We start from the raw sequence: 12,689 nt of genomic DNA, 5'->3' as shown, positions 1-12,689 counted from the left end.
TCATCCAGATTACCCCAGTTGAGGAATACATAACAAAGACTGAAAAGTTACCATCCTCTATTGGACTGTATAAAGACGTGAGAAATCATAATGTATCACAATTTCTAGGTCAAGGGTTTCCAGAGTATGTTGATCAAACAAAATCAAACATACAAAGATTACACCCACCAGGCTGCAGGCTTTGGCATGTCCAAAACATTTTTACACACACTCGAGAAAGTCCAAATTGCATGGGCCGCTGGGCAAATGGGTTTATATGAATTGGTGAATATGGAGGGGTCATCTACTCCTATCTACCTAGAACTGAATGGGTGTAATTTATTGAAACAGAAGTACTTGTAGTTAATAGAAAATGCAATTCATGGCTTGACTCCAACTGGACCTACCAAATGGCTAACAACCATACCCAGGTCAAATGCAAGAATATCAGGGAGTTAAACTTGATTCTAATCTGTCCATTTCTGACAAAATGTCAAAACTCTGGTAAGAAATGGTGGCATGGTAGACCATGTAAGCAGAATATTTGGTACAGAGTCGCCAAAGATCACGCAGAGAGTCAGCTCTGAAAGTGGATACAAAGGGGAAACTCTGTATGAGGAAATAAGAAAGGAAAAGGCTCTGAAAGGGCAGGCACTTATGTAAATGTAGAGTATTTATATAGCGCACTTCTACCCGGAGGCCTCGTAGCGCTGTATTCATACCGCTGTGGAACCCATCCTGGCTTACCTGTGAAATGTCCACTCCTGGGCACCCCCAAGGTGAAGCCAGGCATCCACAGCGCTGCTCGGGCCGTTGCGGAGATTAAGCAAGCTATTGCCCAGAGTCACAGAGTGGGACCCATGATTAGACTAGGCACCGAGGCGAGAATTATGAGGTCCGGGGAAATTGAGTCCAAGAGCCGCCGAGGCGGGAATTGAACCCTGGTCCCGGGCCAGACCTCTGCATCAGGGTCTGCCGCTCTAACCATTGAGCCACGCTTCTCCACTCAAGAGGCAGTTTGTCATTCAGAATTATTAACACCAAGGACCGATGTGGCAGGCATGTATAAAACGACGCAAACAATAAAGGGAATGTGGGGTAAAGCACTCAAGAGCTCCACACATAAGACCAAAGATCGGTAAGTTCCTCACTCACAATTGCTGTTACAGATACTCACTGCAAACACACACATGAACATGTAGGATGTACATGCAAAGGCAGGGTCTGTAGAGCTGATACCTATGATGAGGTTATAAAAGTATCTCTAAGAGAATATTAAACCCTTCGACACTCATGACGAGCTGGGCTCGTCATGGTGTAGCCCGCTCGCACACTGATGACGAGCCCAGCTCGTCACGCAAAGTGCGATTTTGAAAAACCTAGCGCGCTAGCGGAATTCCGCTAGCGCGCATGCGGTTAACGGTGGGAAAGAATCACCACCTAGGTTGTCAGCTGCATACATGAATCCGGAGGATCAAACAGGAACATACAAGGTGGTAACAGCAAGAGTGTAGAATTAAAATACACAGCCACAATAGACAAGGAGCTAGCAAGGAGGAGTGCTCAACAGGAAAGAAGAGAAAACAAAGGGCACACTTGGCAGCAAGCAGATCACAGACCACAAATAGAAAATTTTAACTAAGAAAGTAGGAACAGGGAGAAAGGAAACTAGAAAGTGGAATGAAAGGTAAATGTGAAGAAGGCAGCCATTGGAGAGAAAGAGGAATACAGGAGTGAAAGTTCAAGAATCAAGGATGCTCTAAATAGTGCTGGCTTACAAATCAAGGAAGCAAAGTACCACACCAGGCAGTACTAGATAAAAGGAACAAGGATTAGCTACTGCTCAGGAATCAGGAAACAAGGATAGACTACTGCTCAGGAATTCTGGAAAGAAGGATAGCAAAAACTTTGGAAACAAGGAGTCAGTCAAACAAGAATATTGCTGCAATTACTAATGCGGGACTGAAGGAAACTGGGACTTAAAAGAGCTCACTGATCACAAGCCTCAGGTGTAAGCAGGCTAGCATCTGCTTACACCTAGGTATGCTGAATTCCTCCACCTACCCTTGGCCTGCAAGGATGGAGATAAAGCAGAAATCAGGGAATTCCAAGGTAATTGGAGTTTTTAGCAAGAGCGGACGGTCTTGCTCAAAAGCTGGCATGGATCAAGAATGAATTGGAATTTCGGAGTATTTAGAAGAACCTAGAAATCAATCTATGCATACAGTGAAAGGTCCCGAGCATATTAGAATGCTTGAAGTGCCACATTTAGGTCCCCTGGTGGGGGGCACAGGGGGCAAATCATGACACCTAATTTCCTTAGTCATCTCCAAATGTAATTTTTACTTAAATCTCTTAAGGGAAATGTTAAAATGTTTAAATATCGATAGTGAATGATGGGCAGTCTGCTCAGATTGGATCCGGACAAGACAATGCCAATTTCCTACATTTTGGAACTTCTATTTACTTTATTTGGTAGTTGCAGGTCATAAAAAATAATGCAGTGTGACTTGGCCTTGCTGCTCCTGTATTCTCTCATGTTAGTCTTTTGTTTTCTCTACTTCCTTGACTACTTAAGAAGACACAGTGGCAGTTTAAAATACTTTGTACCATCAAACTATCTCTAAAAGCACCAGCATCTGCATTCATTAGCAGTATTATCAAAATCTACACCTCTTGAGTACCCCTAAGCTCCATCAAGGCAAACTTGTTATTCGTTTCGGAACTAAATGCAGTGACCTTCTTGGTCTGCTCTTCAAAACTTTGGAGTTCACTTCTAAATGAGCTATGAGCGGGTACCAATCATAGTAACTATAGACACCCATAGAAAACATGGCTCTTTGGTGCAACCGTTTAACGTGTCATTACAAAAATCTTTTTGTTTTATGAGAACAGCACCAAGAATCGAAGCTCAAAATTGTCACCAGAAGCCATGTCCGGTCCACACTACATATCATGGAAGCCCAGGCCTATGAAAGCGAGGTGCTTCTCCGCCACAACAAAACAATGATGATTCATCCTTCAATTTATTCATCCACCTATTTGCACACCCATTTTTCCCAATTATCTATTTACTTATTTATCTATTTATTTACCTACTTATCTATTTATATATTTACCTATTTACCTACTTACCTACATGACCCTACATCATCCTAAATGACATCATAATCCATATTTATGCATGTATTAATTTAGTGGTTCTAAATACATTTATTCATTCCATAATTTATACTAACTGTCTTACTTTTCCATGATTATAATCAGTTAGAATTTCTCAGCATATTATGCACAATACCCTTCTTTCCATTATTAGCTTTCTGTCTTTTATTCTATCCTTCCTTTCCCCTCCTCTCTCTTCTTATATGCAACTTTTCTTCATGTTATATTATGTTGTACATGTAATCTTATTAGACCAATATGGGTCTATAATGCTGTATTATACTTTTACGAAATTACACGTCTTTAATTTCTTAATAAAGAATTATGACACAGAAAAAAATCCAATGCTGACAAGGCCATCAGCCAAAAGAATGCTCAAGGCTGAGCTACAAGTACATGGCCAATGTTCAGAACCGTCACCCAGGTAGGAATTTCCAGCTATTTATTAGCAATTTTAGGATTCACCGAGAGAAAAGGGACTGACTGTGATAACAGCCAGTCAAGGCAATAAGCAAGAGACAAGGAATATTTCTTTCTTTATAAGACTTCTTCAGCTAGCGATGGATCCTGCCACTAGCGACTTTGTTGATGATCCCTTATCAGATGGGAAGCATCCTGTTGTACCCAACCTAGATGCTTCCCCATGTTAGAAAGGTTCAATCTTGGTACTGAGGAAGATACAGTTCATGAACCTTTCTCTGACAGAAGTCGCAGTCTAAATTTGATCTGTGTGTGCAAAGTTATTTATTGAACCTTTGGCTATATAAAATGTTCCTATCCCAGTTGAAGTTAATTTTTGGCTTTAAATAACCTGTTGATTCCTTTCAGCTTAGGGGAAAGATGCTATTTTGACCACATGCACTGTACATATCACAGACCCCTCCTGGTACAATCCATGATGTATATTAGTCATCAGAAGGATCATGGAGGCCTTTCCATTACGCACTCCATCGGAGGCAGCATTCAGTGTCTGGTGGCCTTCTTTTACCATTTCAAACTGCTTCCACTACAGAAGGACCAACACAACATGCACCTATATGTGCCCATGTGAGTGCCTGCTTGACTTGAAAAGATAATCCTACACCTTACTATCAGGTCACTACTAACTCACTTACTTGGGAAGTCACTGATGCCAGTTTTTCTCTCAGACTTCGGATTGCCTCCGCGGCTCACCTCTTCATTTTCTTTAGCCCTTAGTGAAATGACTGTGGTGGTAATAAGTGGACCTGTTATGAAAGAAAACAAAAATTAAATAAAAAACACTGAAATTCATTATTCTACAGCCCTTTTGAAAAGTGTAGTATATTGTATGATCAGAACATATATGCACATATGGGTAAATACCAGAAGGAGCACAAGTGTAAACTTAGGCAAATTGTGGCTTTAAATCTTTAAATGGAGTTGGGGAGATTTTTAATAAACCAGAAGCATATCATAAAGTGGAGACGAACCGAACGAAAAAGAAGCATAGAGACAGAGCTTGAAAAGGAAATGAGACACAGATGCAGAGAGGGACACAAACTTAGAAGAGTACACAACAGTGTAGTTGAAGCCAAGGAAATAATTGCACAGAGGAATGACCAGAATGACTGAGAAATCACATGACCGGTAAACACCCAATCTAAAGAGAGAAATGCACATGGAAAGGAAATGCCTTATGTTAGTAGAGAGGAATGGCTCTCACTAAAAACCTCTTCCCCTTAAGCTTTCATTAAAAGCCAGTTACTCCCTCTCCTGAAGAAACACACAGCAGACCATAATGACCTGGCCATCTACATTAGCAAGATCATTAAAAAAAGCAGTTTATGCACAACGTGAAGACCAACAAACCATTTCCTGCGTGACTATTTATCTAGCTTCAGATCATGATGCAGCACAGTGATATTACATTACAAAGCATAGCTAATACCCCGCTTACCACAGATCAAGATGACCCCCAGCCTTCCGCGATTACTGGAACTATAAGCTGCCTTTGACACTGTCGACCACACCCTGACGTTTTGAATAGACTTCTTGGAAAAAGTCCTTCACTTATTCTCCATCTGACACCTGTTCATTCAGAGAGGCAGCACATACCTGTGTTTGAAGATCCAAGCTCCACACATTCCACACAAACACTGCTTAAACCTAATCCAGACCTGGAAGTCTAGCATCTTATCAAAATATAATTTCTGCTACTTGCCAATAACAACAAGCAATAACTAGTCCAAAGCTGGCTCAACAGCATGAACCTCAACGGATTGGATCCCCAACTTTCACCAAATGCCAAGTTTCTAGTATTAGCCTTGGACACCGATCTCACCCTGATGGAACACATCATCAAGAAAATCAGGATAGCCTGTTTCCAGAACTAACGAAAGAGAAACCATTACCCCCAGGAAGCGACTTCTGCAGTGCTATCCAAATCATTGTACTCTTGCTTCTGAATGGTAGGAATGTCCTGCTCCATAAACTCACAGACTCCACACTGGTGCACCTTAAGGGCATCCTACATGCAGCATTATGCTTAACCAAGGATCTGAAGGGATATAACCACATCACCCCAATCCATATGGAATTCGACTGACTGCCCTTGCCAGTTTCACCAACTTCAAAACAATCATTATCAAAGCCAATAGGTCTCGCCTCTAGGAGCTACTGGCTTTTAACCATGCTGTACCGCATCGCCAATGCTGTGCAACATGGCTTAACATGGAAATAAATGTTGTGACACGTTCAGCCATGTCATTTTGTGGGTGCAAGTACTCCTAAAATTTCGCACATCAAAACATTACCTCAACAGGGGGCGTGGCTAAGCACACAACTGGTATGGACGCCTTTGGGTAGAGCTCCGCTCTGAGCTCCCCTTCCCGGCGAGTTTACCCGTCGAAATACCTGCTGCAGCAGACCAGAAAGCACAGGCGCAACCACCGGACATCACGGAGGTGTGCCCCTCCGATATTGGTAGTGATCGGTAGAACCGGGCAGCACTGGGATCTTCGGGACGAGGCAGCCGAGCGGGTCGACGCCGGGCCGGGCGCGACTGCAGGAGAGAGGAGAGCTTTGGCGGGAGAGCTAGGCCCGGAAGTGCGGCCTACGACCTGGCACAGCGGCGCTGGCGGAAGCGATCGGAACCGCCTGTGGCAAGAACTGGGGCTGACAGGAGGAGCACGGGGGGGGGGTGCCGGAATCCCCACGCTGCCACCCACGAGACCAGCACAGGAGGAGAGCGTGAGCGCAGGAAGCCCCCGCGAGGTAACACAGCGCTCGGGCCAGCGCATTGTAGACTGGTACAGAGTGCAGCTGGGTGATCGAGACAGGACCCGAACTCTGAGCTGGAGACCCTTGAGGCCCTGGACTGGAGATCAGGCCACGACATCTGCGCCAGGGAGCAACGTGGTTGTAGAGACTGGGGGCCGTGACTACACGGGTGCCCGCGGCCGCGCCTGGAGTCCCTGAGCTACCACTCTGCGACCACGTGGTGGTAAACAGCATACAGGTACGAGGAGTGACGGCAGAGGGGAGCGGGGACGACTCCTGCTGCCGCGGGAGACAAGGCGATAGCGGCCCACGAGCAACGGGGAGTTTGGGAAGCGACAGGCGCTGCATGCATCAGGATGGGCGCAGGAGTGGGCGGTGAATAGTGCCCCATTGCCTAGCGGAACGCACCGGAGGACCACCTGTGAAGGGCATTGGGAACTGCCTGACCCAACAACACGGTCACACACTCACTTCCCAGACGGGCGGTATTGGCCACGGCCAGGGGAGCCTGCGCAAGTGGATTAAAAGGAGAGACGCAACCCACTGCCGACTGCACAGTGCGCTGCCCACTGTGGCGGGGGCTGATTGACCGATACTGGAGCCGGGATACCTCTTAACACTACGCTGTGAGTGGCACGGCGCTGTCCTAGAGTGCTGACACAACATCGGGTGGAGGCCTCTGCCAAAGTGTCAACAGCTGAGCACGTGCTCGCGCCGACCCACTGGCCAGTGAGTATGCCTCTGCCACCACCACCACCGACAAGGACCAGGCGAATACCAGGGTGCTAATGTCAGGGGACACAGAGCCCGGACTGGGACCAGGAACACACAACCTAGGGGCAAGATGGATAAGAACGGGAAGAACGCAGAGCCGGACCAGACGGCGGCCAAGCTTGACACCATGCTGGCTGCCATGGAGAGGCTAGAAGAATCCATCCAGCTTACTCGCACCTCCCTGGCGACCAAAATTGATAGTGTTGCCATTGACCTTACCCACCTGAGAGCTGACCATAAGAAGCTAGTGGATCGCACCACATCCCTGGAGAGCGACATGAAGGAGCTACGACCCCAGGTCACCCAAACAGATAAACAGGTACAAGACCTCCTGAACAGGGTGGAGTTCCTAGATGACCGTGCAGAGGATGCAGAAGGGAGGGCACGGAGGAACAGCGTGCTTATCGTAGGTGTGTCGGACAGATGGGAAGGAAGGAACCCAGAGGAGCACATGGAAAAATGGTTGAGAGACACTCTCCCGGAGGGGTAACTTTCACCGTACTTTGTGGTAGAGTGCGCACACCGAGTTCCGACAAGGCCGCTACCAACGGGCTCCAACCCCAGACCAATGCTACTCCGCATATTGAACTATCATGATAGAGATTCCAGCCTATGCAAAACGCGCAAGCTCCAGGAAGTGCGGATTGATAACACGGCCGTCATGTTCCTTCCAGACTACACGGTACAAGTGCTGGGAACACACTGCCCTTGAAATACTCACCGGGAAATGCTTGAGGGATTGAACGGACCTGGAACTGGCCTGATCGCGATGCCCCGGACGTTTGGGACACATTCCCCTGCCCGGAATGGCTCGTGATCCTGCTGTACATGGTGAGACATATGCTCGCCAGCCATCTGGCCAGCGGGAGACTTGTTCTGAGGGCGGAGCAATGACTGGCCTAACCGCAAGGACCCTGGTGGCGGTGGGCCATGTATAACCGGGACACTGGACTTGCGCCGGCCCGCCTGGCTGTAGGTCAACTGGGACACGTAACGTATGGTGTTAACTGCATATGTATCCATTTATTTGCTCTTCTGAAAATGGTCTAGCCTAATTTGCAAATCCCGGGAGGGATGGGGCCCTCATACTACAGACTTAATCATTCAGATACAGTTATAGTGCTAAACGCACAGCGACCCCCTTAGCTTTAAACTTTGTTTCTCTCCTTGAGAGTATGGACGGGGGCATGTTCGGCAATCGACCTTTTGGTATTTTTCACGTATTTAGACTTCCACGGTTTATCATATCGCCTGAAATGTTCTGCCTGACTCTTCTTATTCCTGTGTTGTGGTGTGCGGGAGCGACTGTGCCTCCGAGATGTCCCTGCTGGGGCGTTTCCATGTTGCGACTCTTGTGGTTAACCGAGGGGTGGTGGAGAGGTCGGGCGAGGGATATGCTATAGATATACAATGTCTACTGTGAAGATTTGCACGTGGAACGTGAGGGGCATGCACACACCATCCCGCCGCTACCAGATTTACTCTTACCTCAAACGCCACCACATCCAGATAGCTGTCTTGCAGGAGACACATCTCAATGAGGTGGAGACTCGTGTCTTACACCGCAGGTGGCGAGGGCAGCCTTATGCCACAAACTACTCCTCATATGCTAGAGGGACCTTGGTGTGAGCGAGACCGGGCACCCCTTTGACGGTGACTGACACACACATAGACCCGGAGGGGAGGTTTGTCATAGTGAACGGCAGACTAGATGGAAGGTTGATGGTCCTGGCCTCGTTATATGCTCCCAACACAGAACAAGCAGACTTTTGTACACTTATCAGACACCTTTGCACCTTGGCATGGGATCCCATGGATACTGGGTGGAGACTACAACTGTGTTCTCGATCTGACACTGGACCGGTCACTTCCTCCACCGCCAGGCTCACAGACGCAGACCGCCGCGAAGGCCTTGCAGAATTGGTCTGCACAATGGGACCTGCAAGACGCGTGGCGCAGCCACAACCCACACACCAGGGTATACTCATACTTTTCTGGGGCACATTCCTTACACGTACGCCTGGACAGGTACATGGTCACTAGTGAGATGCTTCCGCACGTAACAAACACATATTACATGGGACGCACACACTCGGATCACAACCCGCATATAATAGACATGACATGGAGACGACTGCACCCCCTGGTGCATACTTGGAGTTTGCAGCCAGATTTGCTCCTAGACGGCCCTTTCAGACATTCCATATGCGCACAAACAGCACAGTACTTCGAGGAAAACACAGGCACAGCGTCTACCCCTCAAATAGAGTGGGACGCTTTCAAAGTGGTGCTTAGATGGCACTGCATGGGCACACAGGCTAACTCCAGACAACAGGTAGAGAGAGATCTGACACGCATAGAGACAGAACTGCTGCAGGGAGAACAGGAAGCGACTGAGGGCGAAGACGCAAGGCTACTAGAAGCACAAACTGAACACGAGAAGTTACTGGACAGGCTGCGACACCTCAATTGCATGGCCCACGGCCCGCACACATCACACAGGAGACAAACCTGGCAAATTACTAGCGCGGCTGATCAGTCGAGAAGATCGCACAGCCCCCGTAACGGCGATACAAACTCCCAATGGTGCAGTGGTGTACACAAAGGACGAGATACATGAGGCCTTTGTGGTGCACTACCGTGCGCTATACGAATCGCGGTTACACACACCCCAATCAGACATTGCTGACTACCTCGGTGCTATAACGCTGCCTGAGTTAACCGACGACCAGCGGGATGACTTAGGTATGCCGCTTACACCAGACGAGCTGCGCGAAGCCATTTTCGCCCTCTTGAATGGCAAAGCTCCTGGCCCAGATGGGCTCCCAGCCGAGTACTACAAAGCATGCTCTGACATACTGATACCCGAACTACTCCGGAAGTACTCTGCGGCTCTAGAGGACTCGTCCCTGCCCCAGTCAATGAATGAGGCAAACCTGGAGTCTCTCCTCAAGCTGAGCAGAGATGGCACGCGTCTAGGCTCATACCGGCCTCTGGCACTTTTAAATACAGACTACAAGATACTGGCATCAACACTGGCCCAACGATTAGCATCATTAGTACCCAATCTTGTGCACGGGGATCAGAATGGTTTTGTGCCCACAAGGCGCACCTCACAAAACATAAGGATGTTGTTTCAGGTGCAGACATATGCAGTGAGATGGTGGCCGCAGTCGGGGTGCTTAGTTCTGGATCTGGAGAAAGCCTTCGATTTGGTGGAATGGCCCTATTTACTGGCGACACTACGTAAATTTAATCTAGGCGATGATTACATGGAACTGGTCGGCCTACTGTATAGAAGGCCCGAGGTACGAGTCCGCACTGGTAAGCTGCTGTACGCTACCATTAAGGTCGGACGCGGCACCAGACAGGGATGCCCATTGTCCCCGTTGCTTTTTTCATTGGCTATGGAACCCCTCGCAGAATTACTGAGAGACAGGGGTGCGGACTGGGGAATCCCGTTAGCGGATGGAATACATACAGCCTCGCTTTATACAGACGACCTGCTCCTGTACGTCAGGGACCTGACCCTCCTACCACAAGAGTTATCGGACATCTTCTGAACTTTTGAGGCAATGTCAGGACTCAAAGTGAATTGGGCCAAGTCGGGGGTGTATTCGTTCAGCCCTGATACCCCGGAGCCCGAGATTAGGATCAGCGATGTGAGACTTGCCTGGTACCCCACCACATTTCGATATCTGGGAGTGCATATTTATAGAACTTTACCTGAAGTGCTGGATGGCAAACTGACACGGGCCATCACGTCCATACGTTCGCAAATCTCCTTTTGGAAGACCCCCCCGCTCAACGTGTCAAGCAGAGTAACGCTAGTGAAAATGATTGTGCTGCCATGATTGCTATATTACTATTCTAACATTCCGGCCTATGTCCCGACCTGTATATTCAGGGAGTTAGAAACCATGACCAGGGATCTCATTTGGAACACTGAGACCCCGAGTAGCGCTGAGGAAACTATACGCCCCTGGAGGCGCCGGGGGCCTCGCGGTACCTAACCAGGAGCTCTATTACCTAGCAGCACAGTTGCAGTGGGTAGCGGCCTGGCTAAGTGGTAGAAATTTGGGGGATACGGCTACGGATACAGATGTGCTGTCCCCTACCCAAATACACACAATGTTCCACCCTCTAGCAAAGACGACACGCCAAACGCAGCTACACATTGCAGTGGCCCGCAAATGTTACTCCCGAAGCCTCCGGCTCACAAAGGCGCTGAGGCCGTATGCCCAGACGCTCCCACTCTTGGGTACTCCCAGAGCTGTGGGTTTGGTGACGGAGGCGGCAATGAAGCAGTGGACACGGCCGGGAGTGGACACCATGGCGGATCTGTATGCAGATGGCGCCTTGATCCTTTTCGCAACACTCGCCGAGGGCACGGGACTGCCTGCCGGGCAGTTTTTACAGCATGCATCCATAATATGGGCATACACACAGGTATGGGGAAGCATTGCGGAGGAGCCGCCTACACACCAGCTTGTGCAATACCTATATGTCATGGGAAATGGCTCACACATGATCCATTGGTTAGCACAGGCTCTGCTGTCACACACGCAACTCACTCTACAGCCGCTGCGTGACAAGTGGGCGATGGACAGAGGGAGGGAGTGGACAGACAAAGAGTGGACAATGGTATTAGAAGGCCCCAAATACATTCCCCGCAACGCTCGCTTTAAACTTATACAGTTTTATATATTGCATAAGGCATACCTTTCGCCAGATAAGATCAATCAGTACTTTCCCGGCACTTCTGCGGGGTGCCCGAGATGCGCTCTGACTGGAGCGGATCTCCTACACATGCTATAGGTCTGCCCAAGTATACAGACCTACTAGCAGGTGGTGCTGTAGCTATTGGAGACAGGCACTGCCATGAAAGTACCACGTACGTGGGAGGCATGTTTATTAGGCTTATATAAGAGAACGAAGCACAACAAAGTCCCCTCCCGCTTCTGGGACCTAGGCCTCATCACGGCTAAGAGGCTCCTCACCAAACATTGGAAACGCAAAGAATCACCGCTCGCTGAGCATTGGCGCACCTCATTTGAAAACTGGGCGAGGGCAGAGAGCATTACTCTCCACAGAGAAGAGACAGCGGGACCTAGGAAATGCCCCATAGCGAACCTTTGGGATGAGACACTATGCTCCTTCCACCGAGAATGCCAGACTCAGGGAATTCCCCCGATCAGTCTCCCTCCAGACATGGCCGCAACATAACGTGCTGCCAATAACACGCGGATTCTGAGACCCCATCGTGTACGGACACGACGCACCAGCTCCGGGGTGCCTGCGACCCGCTCACACGAGCACTAAACTCCGAGTGACCATGAACACAGCGGATCTACACGAATGCACCCCCCGCCCCGCCGCGACCCGCCTACCAACCACCGAGTTGGCCGTCCCTTGACAGACATGTTGGAATTGACCGCACGCAACAGTCACACCCCGCTCCTATTAAGCTAGTATGATCTCACCATATCGCACAACACACACTTCCAAGTTGACCCCTCCCTTTTTATCTTTTA

General features: G+C 48.8%; 1 protein-coding gene across 2 annotated transcripts in view; it reads right to left on the bottom strand.

Moving 5' to 3' along the window:
- LOC147712346 (uncharacterized) overlaps positions 1–12,689 on the bottom strand; it is a 171,128-nt gene that overhangs the window by 134,492 nt on the left and 23,947 nt on the right. For both annotated transcript variants that reach the window (XM_086923041.1, XM_086923042.1), the window contains exon 3: positions 4,257–4,367. In XM_086923041.1, the coding sequence (XP_086779167.1) occupies positions 4,257–4,367 (111 nt within the window). The remainder of the gene's footprint in view (positions 1–4,256; positions 4,368–12,689) is intronic.

Source organism: Lissotriton vulgaris, chromosome 5, assembly GCF_964263255.1.
Source record: "Lissotriton vulgaris chromosome 5, aLisVul1.2, whole genome shotgun sequence".
Classification (NCBI taxonomy): domain Eukaryota; kingdom Metazoa; phylum Chordata; class Amphibia; order Caudata; family Salamandridae; genus Lissotriton; species Lissotriton vulgaris.
The sequence above is the reverse complement of the archived record's forward strand: the minus strand, read 5'-3'. Positions and strand labels throughout refer to the sequence as shown.